The sequence below is a fragment of the Rhopalosiphum padi genome, chromosome 1 (genome assembly GCF_020882245.1).
Source record: "Rhopalosiphum padi isolate XX-2018 chromosome 1, ASM2088224v1, whole genome shotgun sequence".
Lineage (NCBI taxonomy): Eukaryota > Metazoa > Arthropoda > Insecta > Hemiptera > Aphididae > Rhopalosiphum > Rhopalosiphum padi.
In genome coordinates this window covers 84,402,448-84,418,327 of record NC_083597.1, presented here as the reverse complement: position 1 = coordinate 84,418,327, position 15,880 = coordinate 84,402,448, and the positions used below count along the sequence as shown (strand labels likewise).

At 29.6% G+C, this 15,880-nt stretch overlaps 1 protein-coding gene across 1 annotated transcript; it reads right to left on the bottom strand.

The window, feature by feature from the left end:
* Positions 1–3,136: 3,136 nt before the first annotated feature.
* On the bottom strand, positions 3,137–13,263 carry LOC132931584 (uncharacterized). The gene is made up of 3 exons (XM_060997448.1): positions 12,132–13,263; positions 9,300–9,458; positions 3,137–7,550 (listed from the first exon to the last, which is right to left on the bottom strand). The coding sequence occupies exons 1-3, from the start codon at positions 12,589–12,591 to the stop codon at positions 5,512–5,514; spliced, it is 2,658 nt and encodes an 885-aa protein (XP_060853431.1). The 5' UTR covers positions 12,592–13,263; the 3' UTR covers positions 3,137–5,511.
* Positions 13,264–15,880: the final 2,617 nt, after the last annotated feature.

Genomic DNA, 15,880 nt, shown 5'->3' with positions numbered 1-15,880 from the left:
GTAGACAATTTTTAGCTTTTTTTCGAAACAGATTGATAACATTTTGTTAAAACTTTAAAGTTTGAAAATGTATAATATAAGAATTTTTAAAAGTTATTCTTACAGCAACCATAATTTAAAAAGTATCAAAAATACAGTCACAGTTTTTTTTCATAAATATTTTAAGTTGATATTTTTAAGAAATCTGTCAAAATGATAAAAACTTATAAATTATTTTTGATAGGTAACAACTGACCATTTGGGAGGAGAATATTATCGTTTATATCAAAGCGGTGTTTCTCTTTTTATAGTTATTTAGCTATAGTGAACAGAGGCCTTCGCTGAATGCGAGGTTCCGAGTTCCTTTATACATGTGAAGTTTCAAACAATAAAGCATAAGACTATAAGAATAGATAGTGAACAATCCTTATTGAGTTGTTTTATTATTATCCCTGAGTTTCTTTATATAAGGCGCAAGCAATTGTAAAAGTTAACACTATGTTGATTTTAATTCATAAAATGTATAGTTGAGTCATTCATTCATCATATGCTTTTTGATAACCTACCGCTGTTCGTCACTGTGTATACTGTTAAATTTACGATGATTTTTGGTAAAACTATTGTCGTGTAGCCGTTCGTGAGTGCGTATATATTATATACTATTTAGTGATATACTAATATACTATACGTTCATCATCATGCAAAGGCATATTTGCGAAACGAGTCAAGAACGTTCTTCCAGATTACTTCTTAGATCAAGTCCGACAAAAATATCGTCAAATTAAAGATTACTCACCAGACGTAGGTATATCAGTCACTATGTTATTCAATATTTATACACATAATTTTTAGGGATTTATAAGGGGGATGCTGTACATGTTCGTGGTCTTCTCGTGACTTCGTGAGTAACGTCATTTTTATACCAAAGTACAGTTTCTAACAAAACCCTAGTGAAACTACATAAATGGCACTAAACGATATAAGCATTTCCATCGGAATTACATCATTCAATTCAAGAAAACTTTTTCACACAACTTTTGTTTATTTTGTAAATTTATCTGTTGGAACATGCCATTAGTAAATCTTATATTCATTGTAAGTCTTACGGAGCACCCACCAAGTTCTGGGATTTTGGTAAATGCAAATCTATTTTCCGACCACTTTGAACCTGTCTACTTTTCTTTGTTTAAAAATTCGATTAATCATAAAAATATAAATGTCGGCCGATTGTCAATTTATTCTATATAGGTAGTTAAATTATTCGAATCTCTATAATTATCCGATTGAAGCCTTCAATTACCTAATACATTTTATCAGATGAGCAACGTAGTGTTTCATCAAAGTTCTACAGTCACTAATAGTAATATTTTATACGTTTATAATAGAGCTTTTCTGTATCTACTCGAAATTTCATGTTATATATATTAACATTAAACTACATGTAGGTGATTGAGTTTACCATGCTATTTATATGAAGATTCTATGTAGTATGTACAAGTAAATTCAACCAAACAATTCTTTCTTAGTTTATTTCTTATCTAACATATAGAAAGCAATAATGGATTAGACATAACTACATGATGGAAAAATATATAAGATATATAATATATCCAATATTTTTACGTTTGCCGCAGTTATTTAATTAAATGTTATAAATCACAATTTTTCGATATTATTATTTTCAATTGATCTAAAAAATCAGATTTGTGCTTTGTTAGTTTTTTTAAATTTACTATAACTTGATATAACCTTTTTTCAAATATCGTGCACAACTTAACATAAAGTTGATATCTTGGATATAAAAGTTACTACTTACAAAGTAAAAGTTAAAAAGATAAATGAAAAAATACGTCAACTAAACGATAAATATTTATTTATTAATTATTAGGTAGGTATTAGTAATAAGATACGCATAGTAAGATAAATTAAATGTGTATTATAATACTTGTTGACATACTTTGCACAGAAATTTGTAAATTGTATAGTTATTATATTATAAAATATATTTTGTTTTCTAAATTTGTATTAAAAATATTATTATTTGTTAGTATAATTTCCCAATAACCTTACTAAAAAGTAAAAATCTTAATTTATTTTAATTTTATTTTTTAATTGAATAACCCACTCGTTGTTGTGTATTTGGAAAGTTAAGATGTCCTCATCTTCAAATATTATAGTTCTTAATGTAATATTAGTAATCATAATTATTATTCAAATATAAGACAATCTAATGAATTTATTTTGAGGGGTTAAATGTTTGATTATTAAAAAACTTTAGAGGTCAAATGTCCACGATCCGTATAATAGAATACTAAAAATACTAAGAACACATACCTACTCTGTAAAAATTAAAATAGCGAACATTTGATTGGTTGTTTTTATTGTTATATAGTAGACATATTGCAATATTATTTTAAAGACCAAACACTTAATGTTGTTTACAAAATCTGAATTGATCACTGCTGTTGCAAGTGGGCACTGATGATCAGACATTCCACTGATATTATAATAAATGAACGGTCTCCATAAGAATAATCATATGATATTGTATAGTAATCATAATTATTATTTATTGTATATAGCTATACTATAAGTACTAACTTATAATACACTGTAGAGTGTAGATTATAGTGACTGTATAAAAATAGTCTTTAGTTAATTTAATTGTACTGTTTTATAGTTAATGAGTGTAGTAAAGGGAATTGAGAAGATAAATCCTCTCAGAATCGTAATTTAATATTTTTCATGTAGTACATGGTTTTTAGTTAATTGATCTAAACATATATAATAAATAATACATAATAGTTAATACACAAATATTAAATATATAATATAATAACAAGGACAATTATAATATAATATTATTATTCGTCTATACAAAAAGGCGATGTTGATACTCTGATATGCAAATATTGTAAATAACATATAGTCATATATATATATATGTCTGTAGTTCAGTACTATATGTAACCACTAAACAGTCACAAATGTAACCTTTAGGTTATATAAGTGAAAATTTAACCTCAGCGCAGCTCATAATTTCAAACAATATTTGTTTACTTGTCGTTGAAAACTAAAATGGGTTAAGTTGTAAGGTCAATGAATTCAAATATTTCCATATTTTAATATATACTATTTAAAATAAGTTAACACAAACTAATCATTTATACACATTTATTTCAACAACAACATTATATTTTCTTAAAATAAAAATAATTATAATAAAAATTCACAAACAATACAATTTTAAATTAATTCCACTTTAGGCCTAAGTTGTCATTATTAACGACGGTCTAGTATTTCGTACTATAGTTTAACATAATTATAATAAACAGCCTACCATTTAAATTGATTTCAAACAACAAAATATTTTATTTTATATACGTTTTTAATACATATTTTATAATATTTTTAAGTTTAACATCGCTTTGGCACCAATCATAATAGTACATACATAATATAGGTATATATATATAAATATATTATATATATTACATTTAAATAAAAATAAATAAATTTGCATTATATAAGTTTAAATTTGTGTATAGTTTTAATGAAATTTCAATGTTCTATAGATTATGAGATATTGAGGTGAAAATTCGGTAAATTAGTGGGGTGATCGAATTTATTAAAAATCTAAAAATTGTAAACATTTTTCCTAGTTATTGGCGCATAAGCAAACTTTTTATTTTATTATAATCAAATGTTATAATATGTAGTTTTACTACTACTGTATTAAATTTAAAAAAAATAATGATTTCCATAATACTTATGAAACTCATCATGATACCTATTAAATTTGATAGATAATATATGCATACTTAAATATATACCTATGTATATAAAAATTATTAATTAAAACATGAAAGTATTCGATCACGATTATTATTCAAATGATTATGGCTTTATAATTGGCTTGAAATTACGATGTAGTTTTGATACACATTTTATGTTTTGTTAATATACATATTGTTTTAAGTAATAAAAGTACTAAAAGCAAACAAATTTTTTTAGATTTTTTTATTGTTTTATTTTTGGAGTCAAGCAATTTTTATTTCTTAAAACAAAATTATAAATATTTTATGTTTTAATCTTAAAAATAACATAACAGTATAATATTGCATACAACTTTGTCAAGCATAATTTAATATTTAATAGGTACCACATATACATCAATACCTCTATAAATATATTTTTTTTTATAATTTGTGGATATTTTTCTGTCCGAAGAAATTTGAAATGTAAAATTAATAGCTTAAACAATAAATATATTTTATACTCTTTATTATTTTGTTAAATGTTTTGATTACTATTTACAATATTGAATCATAGCAAACCAAATAGGATAATAAACGGTTTTTAATGATTCTCTAATGTTAAGTATTTTTATTTTAAATCATTCAAAATTTATTTTTTTATTTTTGATGCGGATTTGGTTATTATAGTGTTATGTCTTCGATATGATTAATATTATCGTGTTTTCTATTGGTATAGTCGTATTATAAATACAATTTCACAACCCTTAATTTTCGTCACAGTCTGTTATTGAATTACTTTATATTAATTATATTTTATACATTATTACAATTTGAAACTTATTAACTATATAAAAAAAAAAAGAGTAGGTAAATAAATATTGTAAAAGACCTGTGGCCTATGATTGTATAGAGTTATATTAATATACTTATTGTTAAATTAAGTGCTTTGATATTATAATATTTATGTTTTTGTTCATGGTAATGTTTTCAACACAAATTAAAACAGATAAAATTTCCTTTTTTATTTATTTAAATTGTAGTCACGAAAATCACCCTTTGCTTTAATATATTATTATTAATACTATATTTTCTTGCTTTAAGGAGTAAAATTTATTTCATGTATTTTATTCGAAAGTGCATTTTTCAGTATTTTATACAATAAAAATAAAATATGTATTGAGTTTTTTTTTTTGAAACCATTATACTTAATTCGATAAATGCTGACAATAAGCGTACGTATATAATATATATTTTATTACTGGAACTTAATCATAAAGTTTTTATTCATAACAATATAACAATTGGATACCTACGTGTTATTTCACTGAAACAATAATATTTTGACAATGGATTTGAATCTACATTTTGATAATTTGATGTTATCATTGCGTTATCGTCTGCATATTATAGGAAGACTTGTACAATAGGTTGGTACTTATATAATTTATAATCACATAATACTCATGATTCATGAATTATATCAAAATTTAATTTTTTGTTTTATGGTAAAATTTGTCGACTCTCCCCTCTCAGCGACATCTGCAATATTAATGCATCGAAAACGAATTTTCAAATATACCTATGTTATAAACTTATAACAAAACTTATTTAAGAATCGTTAAAAATGTTAGGTATATAATATTAATATATACTATATACATATATATATACATACATACATACATACATACATACATACATACATACATATTTATATAATATAATATATTATGTACTACATTCGAGCGTTATACACAACCACTAAAGACACCAATCAGACATTCATACCATAAAAAAGCATTGGGTTTTTAGAAGTCTGCGAGACCACCGATGAAGGTAAATTGTGGTCGACATACTCTTGTTGTTGTTGCTGCTGTTGCATGTGTAGTCTACCGCTAGCTGCAACTCCTCTGGTGGGAGATGTTTGTTTGAATTGTGTCGCCGGATGCTCGTCAGATGGTTGGAAAGCATGTGGTGGTAACTGCGATTGTGGTAACTGTTGCTGCTGCTGCTGAATGTTGGGCGGTGGAGGCGGTGGTAACTGGTAGTACCGAGTGGTCGATATCGCAGCTGTCTGAGTGCCGCGGGCGATAACAAATTGTTGGCCGTGATGTATTCTGGCATGGCCATGTTGAACGATATACTCATTAGGGGGGTGTCGGATTTGAACCTGTGGCTGCGGTGGGTGACCGATAACATTGGCGGTAGCGGTGGACGCAGCCGCGGCTGCTGTAGTCAACAGGTGCACCTGAACCGGTCCGACCGTCTGGTATGGCACTCGGATGGTCTGCTGTTGTTGGCCATGAGTCACTCTAATGATGGATCGTTGGGACGCGGCCGGGTATGGTGGAGGGGCCCGTGTGTCACCTTGAATCCGAGAACGGACAGCCGCCACTGCAGTTGCTGGATACCTGGGCACAAAGTCGGGTTGAACATCGAGTGGCGGCGTCTGAAGAGCTGGGTCACCATAATAAGACCGTGGACGTTGCGGTGGTTGCGGGTTGTTCTTGATGGTAATCTGCGCAGAGAACCCGGACCGGATGCCATGCACTTCCGGACGCCGGTTGAACCCGTAATCGTCGTTCTCATCATCCTCGTCCTCTGTTGCGGCCGCGGTGGTAGTGAGTGGCATATACCGCTTGCGGATCTTCTCCAGACGGCCTGAGTCCTGTTGCACGAACGCCACAAGCTCTTCTTGTCTGTGCGAGCTGGGAGCTTGAGTACCGGCCACCACATCCGGTTGCGGACAATGCGATGGTTGCGATGCACCTCCTGCTACCGATCCACCGGGGACCGGATGCACGTTGCCTGTGACGCACGCAGTCGCTAACGTAGACAGGAAAGGTTTGCCACTAGTTGCTGAGCGGACGGCCGCTCTGCTGCTGACAGCCGAGTGACCATCGCACAGGTCTACTCCGTCAGCTTTACCAGTCGGATCACTATCAGCCGTCGATTGAATGGCTGATGGTAGCAGCGGTTGATCATACCGGCCGCCACCACCACTACCACTGCTCAATAATTCTGTGAGTTTCTTGTACGCCGGAGTAGCGACGGTTGCTGCTGACGGCGTCACCGAATCACACTGCACCAATACAGTGTAAGCGGTCCCCTGTTCTTGCACGGGACCCGATACTTTCTTGGCTGAGTCGTCGACATCATCGTCACTATCACACGTCAGCCGCCTGATCTTCTCGATCAAAGATATTTCTTTGGAGTCACCGACGTTCTTTTTTTTCGCGGTATTCCGCCTTAAAGTACTCCGTTCTATGGTTCGCCTAATGAGACTGTTTGACGTATCATCGTCATCGTCGTCGCTGTGCGGTTCGCTTTTGAATCCTCCACCACTCAAGCCACCGTTCATCGACCGACTATCAAACGCTCTGAGTGACTCTTCCGTGATTAGATATTTGTTCAACAATCTCGCGTCGTCTGTCTCCTTTATTCGGGTTGGTGGGCACACGAACTTTGTGGATGGAAACAACTGCCGTACTGCGGAATTTGGATTTCGGTTGTTGTACAGCACAGTATTGTTACCACATTTAATCATTACATACCCCTCATCCGGGGTAACAGCAGTGGCACCGGTAACGACTTTTGCATCTTCGGTTTTGCAGGCGCCATCAACAACATCCATGGGCCTGGTTTCTTGCACGATCTGCCTCTCGGTAACTGTGGTCATGGTTATTGTTTCAACGATGCACCGTGGTTGCTGACCTGTACTTGAATTTGTATCACAGACAGTGTTAGTTTTCGACAGCTGAAGGGCAGATGTATTTGTCGGTGGCTGTTGTTGCTGCTGCTTTTGTTCGTCTTCTGCAAATAACATAAAAAATCGATTTAAGATTGTAAAACATAATATAATAAACATATATATATATATATATATATATTATCATTATTATAATATGCTATGTTCAATATCAGATAAATCTAGACTTAAATATCATAAACCTTTGAATTTTATTTCCTCAGTAAAATGTAACGTATAACTATTTCATATCTCAAAAAATAATAATTGTATTTTAAGAGGTATAATAATAAAGCGTATCACATAATTATTTACTTTTTGATCCTTTTTAAGGGCATAATGGTATAAATAAAAACAATTACCAGTGTTCAGTATCGATAGTGTATAGAAATTAATATTTTTTTAAATTAAATATTTACTTAATTTAATTATTAAGAACAGTAAATCAGATTTAAAAAAGTACAGCATCATTTTACTATAGTCAATTATGAATGAAGGTAATTTTAATTATAACTATAATCAAAATATTGATCATCCTTAAATAAATATATTTTAGTAAAAATTATTATACCTACTACTTAAATAAACTTGAAACATTTAAGAAAAAACGAAGGTATCGAAAATATAAATATTACATTTATAACAAAATTAAATCCATGTCTTAAAATATTGAGTACCTACCATGGTGTATAAACGTGTGTATTCGAAGTGTAAGTACAAGAAGTGTGAATTTTTTTATGTATAAACAACGTAAATAAAATAAAATATGTTTGATATTGACCAGTGATCAAATACATGACATGTGTTATCATTAAAAACAACATTTATTGGGTACCTAAATTATATTCCTTACTTATATTATATTACTTAAAGCTTATAATAATAATAATACTAATGTTACAATCAACGTCATCATCGACTTCCTTACAATTATAAATAATAAATATATAAAAACATATTTGGATACCTAGTGTATTATATATATATATTATATATTATCTTATCTATTTAATAGAACAAATATCAATGTATAAAACTACGAATAAAAACAAAAACATTGCCCAGAAAACCAAATGAAATTATAATGCTATTCTATAGACACATGTAACGTTGGTTGATTATTTATAGTTAAATATTATAATTCATAGAATCGTTTATATGTATTTATACCGAATATAATAGTATGAGGTACTACTGGCTATTTATATTATTCTAAAAAAAATTTTTAAAAAAATTTTCGAGAAAAATTGAATTTATACTCAAAAAAACGTAACCTTCTATTCGCTGGGGACCTGAGGTCCTGCACTAATATTCGATATCCATAAGCCAAAGGTTCTTTTCCCCTAATTCTAGACCCGACCAATATGGAAACCCTACACCGATTTCTAAAGGGTAGGATAATATAAGTATATAACCTCAATATATAAAATATAAAGTAGGTACATAATACATATATTATTTTTATTGTGCAGAGTTAATAGTGAATAAAATTATAAAATATATTATTAAAATACTTAATCACTTATCTGTGTATTAGGAATTAATTTGAACTGGATTTACTCACTCTTGTTGTTAAGTTATTATAAGTTATATTATTTTCTTTTTAGATGTATTTTAACTAGTATTATGGATTTGCATATTTACGCACTTTTTAGTACCTAGTTTTTATATTGGATTTTGTATAATGTGTTTTATGTGAGTAATATTATATTGCTATTAGTAATTTTGAATAATATAGGTAATACTATATTTCACATAAAGTCGGATTTATGTTAAGGGTTTACGATACGCAGAATAATATAAATTATACTTACTACATGACCGGGGTAAGGAAGAAAGTTCATGACGATTTTTTTGATTATCCTCGAAATAGGACGAGGCGTTGACATTGGAATTATATGGTGTAGCGATATGCGTATCGCTAGAACTGTCCATCACATCCGAACCATATCTTGTAGCTAAATCATCATCTGCTACAATATTATATCGATATTAATTATTTGTTTTGTACGATTCAATTTTGAGTGTTTTTAATAATATATCATAATGTTATCTATTCTGTTTTGAAACTAAGAAAATAATAATTTATAATGTTATAATCTATATAGGTTATAATAATCACAGTATAAATAGGTATTCGTATATAATAATATATCCCATAGTTATAAAATTATTAAAAAATATATATTTTTTGTATATAATAATAATCTATCAAAATAAAAATTTTTTTATTAGATACAAACAATCGTAAAGATTACTACCAATTTATGCATTTTACATTTTTATGTATCGTTTTCAATATTTTATTTAAGCAGTTTAAAGTTTTATTAAATATAAAAATGTGTGGTAAGTATTTGTAAACCTATATTATATTATATTATATTAATATATTATAATCATTTTATCACTTCAATTCTTGTTCAAGGTTGCAAACGTATTAATTATAGGGTTATGCAATGTCTATATTTGTAGGTATTTTTAAATCAAATAGGTTTATTAATATTCTATAGTTTTTCTTTTTCATACAGTTGTAATAGTAATTTTAAAGTGTGTATATTGGATTTTTTTTATCAAATGCTTTATTCAATTATCGCTATCGCTGTGGTTAATTAATTTAATAATGGGACCATTTAAATTTAATGTTACTTGGTGAGATAAGTATGTTAGAGATAATGTTTAATGTTGAATCTTTATGATCCAAAATATAAACATAAATTATACGTATTTCTTGAAGTTTTTACCATGAGTATCTATAAATTAATAACTAATACCTACATAATATTAACATGTTTTACGAATTACACTACATTTTTCCATACTACTGTCACTATACAGTTGTAAGGGAAATGATGGACTTACACGCGAGTTTTAATGATGTATTAACAAAAAACTTGAGTTGTACTCCGATAATAATTTTAAAACATATCTGAATTTATTATGAAGTCTATTTAGTATCCTGATAACGAGTGGTGTAAGCGTTGCGCACTCACATAAACTATCACAAAATATCGGAAATATTTCCTGGTGAAATGTATTAAATCGCATAGACCTAAACGAGTTCTAACATAAATGGATTGAATTTTACGAATACACAAATAATAATTTTTAAGACAGTTTTTATTTTTTGTTAAGTTAATTTTGAATCTTTCGAGTAATATTTTAAATTAATTATTCTTAATAAAAATTTTAGTTAAAAATTCATAGAAAATCATATATTTTTAGAAACTTTTGGTAAAAAAAAGCATTACATTTTTTTTTTTGTATAATTCTGACGAACCATTCAAATATGTTTAAAAATTATAATCTGAGTAAAGTTACTAAGTAAATAGTTACGTTGAATCTCCTGACTGAAATTGGAAAACGTAATATCTCTTTGATTTATATTTACATAATAATATTATATATTTTTTTAAATGCAAATTAATTTGAATTAATAACTTTTAATACATTTTCTTATTTTAATACTATTTAAAAAACATGTTTTCATAGATGAGTTCCATTTCACATATCAAACATATATTTTAGATATTATTAAATTCACTGGTTTCAGAAAATAAACCATATAAAAAAAACATCAAAATCTATTCAATAATTAAAATTTATTACATAATTCTTATGACATAAGAAGTTTTTGTTTAAAATAATCTAAAGTCGATTGAGAATGAATTAAATAAAAACAGTCGATCAAAATGAATAATGAAATTAAAAATTAATTCTTCGCAACAATAAATTATTATTATTAATAATTAAATTAATTATTTTGGTATTATTTGTAGTAATAATATTGGTTAAATTAAAATAACCAAATTGAGGCACGAAATATTTTAATAAAATGCATATCATTGTACATTTGATTTCATAAACAATATTTCGATTTCAAATATACCTATTTTGTAATGAAAACAAAATTGAAGCAATGGTCTTCAGAATTTAGTTAATTTTCCAATAATCGAAGACAAAATATCTAAAAAATAATAATTTGATACTAATATATTATAACCTTTGTTTTAAAATAGGGTCATAATAACTATAGTACATTTGAATATTAATAATCATAATGATTCGTATTTTGTAGGACGTATAAGTAATTTATTACTTTAGTAGATACATACTTAAAAAACGATATTTTGGCATAGCGTGTGTAAAGTTTAAATGTTTGATAGTATTGGATAAATGATAAACGGTTTTAATTTATTCTAACAAGGATTTTAAAATCATGATTATATATTAAACCTAAACTGACAGTGATATTTTTAAGATATTTTTTAATACATTATATGTATAACTTCAGAAAATTTTAAATGATCGTTATAATATTATCTGTATATATTTTATGTAAGTACGAGTATATTATAAATATCTATAATGATACGAAATGCTTAAACTTATCAAATTCCACACCTTCCATACTTACTATTGACTATGTAATCATAAAAAATAATATTTATGTTCAAATTCGTATTAAATTTATCTGTAGCAAGTCTCATTCTATGGTGCAAATAAATAAATGCATTTTAAGCTTTTTTTAATTTATAAAGGACAATATTGTATGCATAAAATATATATTATTAAGTGTTCTATAGCTGTTAGTTATAATGAAAACAACTTTAGCCCCGTGGTCAATGACTATTGATTACTGTAGTTACCATATTTCAGGTGGTCCAGAGACGGCGGTGGTACGTGTCTGGGACAGCCGTCCTTGTATCCATCAGGTGGACTGAGCGTGGCTGGCTGTTCTTCGTACGGGTCGAGTGGTGGCATGCCCCGACCATCGTCATCGTCAAGCCACGGCTGGAAACACGATTCGTCACCACAGCTGCACGGCTGCTGTGACCAAAAGTCAAAGTCCTCCTCGTCGAACTCACAGTCATCGTCCCGGATGACGATCACGTAGTCCGACTCAAAGAATACGTTCAAGCTTTCGTTGAACTGCACGTGCCGCTTGTGCTTGCTGGACTTGGCTGCCTTGGAGCCACCGCTAGTCGCCGTGCGTTTAAGTGCCGATTTCTTGGGTCTTGGCTCACCTGCACCGTTACATTGCTGCTGTTGTTCGTCTGTGCCAGACGATGGCCGTGGCGGTTCATCTTTCTTCTTCTTCTGTTTCATGACTTACCGGCGGTGGTCGTCAATCGGCCTTCGACTTTGCGTTGTCCATGATTTCGTATTCGTCAAATCGATCAACAGTCACCGCAGCTTCTGTCACTGTCACCGTCGCCGTCGTCGTCGTCGTTTTTGTTGTCGCCACCGCCACCACCTCCGCCACCCCCGAAGCTGCTGTCGCCGTCACCGCCGCCGTCGTTGTTCTCGACTTCGCTACCGTCCTGCCAGAATCCGAACGCCTTGTCGGGGACGGTCACGGCGAATGCGACATTGGATCGTCCGCACATGCAATGCGCAACGGTGGACCGAGGGGGCGAGGGATGCGACGACGATAAATTCACCAGAAATATCGACACTCGTATCGATCCGCGGTGGCGTTCTCGATGACAACGACGGCGACGTGATAATAACGACGGTCCGTCAAAGTATATATTTATGATAATATAATATTACTTCCGACGTGCGCGCGTGTGTGTGTAAGTGTGTGAGTGAGAGCGTGTGTGTTTGTGTGTGTTGGTGTGTAGGTGGGTGTGTATGAGTGTGTGTGTAAGTTAGTATTTGTATGTGTTTTTCGGGCACTGGATCGTGGCTAACGTGAATAAGCGCGGCGGACTGCGTTTAGTCGGAAACGACTCGGCGGCAAATCAGATGGCGTACAGGTCGATAATGCCGAGCACTCTCGTTGCGGGCGCCGCGACGCACCCCCTCCCCTTCCCATGACTGCTACCCAACCCTTATACGTGGGATCGCGCGCGCGTGTAAGAGCATACGCAGGGTAGCAGCAATCCTCCGCGCCACCTGCCGATCATATTATGTGCATTGGCATCATATCATATTATGCGCGTGCGACACACTGATATACGACGACGACTGCTCCGGAGCCCAATTTTGCCGTATGCCTTTGACCAAATATGACTTTATAAATCACCATCATAATATTATTATTATAACCTGCCATGATGATAATAGGTATGTTTATTATACTTACCGTGAGTTTCTTGATTGTATAAAGTCTACATAAAGATACATCGACAAAATCAAAACTTGACTACCTATACGTCATATTATTACAATAGTATTCATATTTTATTCAAATTCTTTGTAATCCAGATTCATTGAATGGAAAGTAAAGGTTACTTTTAACATTATATATCATATAATCCCGATCGCAGGAATGAACCAGTATTAAATATAGCCACGACGTCCAAACGTCTTTCGTTTTATTATTGAACTGCGGTGCATTTCCGCTCTAGGACGTCATTTCGAGATTCAACAAGACTCTATTATATCAGTGTAACATATTAAAATTAAAATATAACAAATATTCTAATTATTGAGTTATTATCCATATAATATACGTAATTGCATACTGTACAAGGTGTGTAGTATGTAATAGAAACCTAATTACTTACCTACACTAATTTACAATTACTTGTGTGAAAGTTTAATCATCGTAAATATTTTACTCAATGTATATGATATAACATATTTGCGTATTTGTAGTTGTAGACAAGAAACGAGTAAATAATTTGTCACAAACTTATGAGTTATGATACATTATTTAGCCTTCCAAGTATTATATATATATATATTATATCATATTCATATATGTATGTCTGTAAATACTTTTTCTGTTACCCTATAGGCTATAATACCTACTGCAATTTTATCCATACATAGTCAGTCATTTTTAAATTAAAAAAAAAATAATAAAATTGTTAGCATAATATCTGCACAGATTTTTAACACAGTTCTTTGGATTATTTTGACTATATATCAAAAATGGGTCAAAAATGATATCTAATTATCGTGTAATAATTATTTTATTTTATTTAACCAATGGTTATCTAGTATAAAAACAAAATTTGATTTTCATTTGTTAAAAACCAAATCTCTACGAGAGCCTATCTTTAAAATGCAAATTTTTTAAAATCCTTTATTATTGCACATCATCTAGAGCATTATACTAATTGCAATTTTAATTGCACACTTAACACTATATCGTTAAGGATACTAGGACAATATGTCAAGATAAGTACTAAAAAAAAAGTACGTCTGTTCACAATACCTACATATAATACTACTCTAACAAGGAAAAACTAGTTTCACTTTCCATTGACAATACATATATTATTATTTTTTTATTACTTAATTAGTTATTAGTTTAATAGAGTACCTTTATAATAGTCATGGGAACACATTTTATAACGAGTAGAATCATTTCTATTTTTCTCTACATGCAATAAGTTCAAATAATTATGCGGTTCATTGTTAATTTGATTACTATATTTAAATTATATCGCAAAAACTATCAATTTTTAATAAGTGATTGGAGAAAGAATCCGGTTGAAGGTCAATAAATTAAGCTATATACTTACTATACAATATATATAATTACTAAACACTATGAATCATTTGGTTAAAGATAAACTGCTACATTTTTTTTAAGAAAATAAATGGATAATGAACAAATATATAAGAATCAAACATAATATTATTAAATAACAATATATTATTATATTATAACATATTATACAGAGAGTTTAAAGTGTCAAAAATAATATTGTAAACTCTATATCTATTATATATATTCCAACATTTCCAACACTAAAAATCCATTCTTTGAAGTTTGTACCTTTACGCTACATGCCTGTATCTATCGTTATTAAGCTTAAAAAAATTAACTATAACAAAATAAAATTTATGTTAAAATATATTTTAAAACCGTTTGTAAATCATAAGGCAAAATTTTCAATATCAAATATATTTTTTATTATTAATCGGCTGCCATAAAATCATAAGCACTTTGATATAATAATTAATATTACCTTTTATAAAGTTTTACTTTAGTTTTTACTTAATTTTTACGATTTTCTCAGCCAATCATTTCCTTATTATATGCTTGGCTATAACATATATAATATATAACATCTTATAATAATTGTTGTAGTGGAAATATAATACATAGTAAATGATAAGATAATAAACAGTGAAAATGGTTGCATTTTCAAGTCTTAGCTATAAAAAATCATCGTTTTATAACTCGTTGATTACAAATGATTTGCAAATTTTCTTAATTTTAACGAATTTTGTCAAAATATGAATTTAAAATACTTATAAAAAAATGGTCCACCACTTATATATACATAGTTACATGAAATTATGTATGAATGTTCAAATCGAAAATATTTGTATTGATATTTATAGAAAAAAAAATTAAAAAAATATCTCAAAATTAATTAAAATATTTTGAGCATTTTACCATGTATATAAAATTATAATATAACATTTAATG

What these genes read in the sequence shown, in the direction of transcription:
- LOC132931584 (XM_060997448.1), bottom strand. Translation starts at nt 12,591, where the DNA reads ATGAAACAGAAGAAGAAGAAAGATGAACCGCCACGGCCATCGTCTGGC. An exon ending in TCTGGACCACCTGAAATATG is followed by an intron (nt 9,459 to 12,131) that starts GTAACTACAGTA and finishes ATAATATTGTAG; the next exon opens with CAGATGATGATTTAGCTACA. An exon ending in TTCCTTACCCCGGTCATGTA is followed by an intron (nt 7,551 to 9,299) that starts GTAAGTATAATT and finishes TGTTATTTGCAG; the next exon opens with AAGACGAACAAAAGCAGCAG.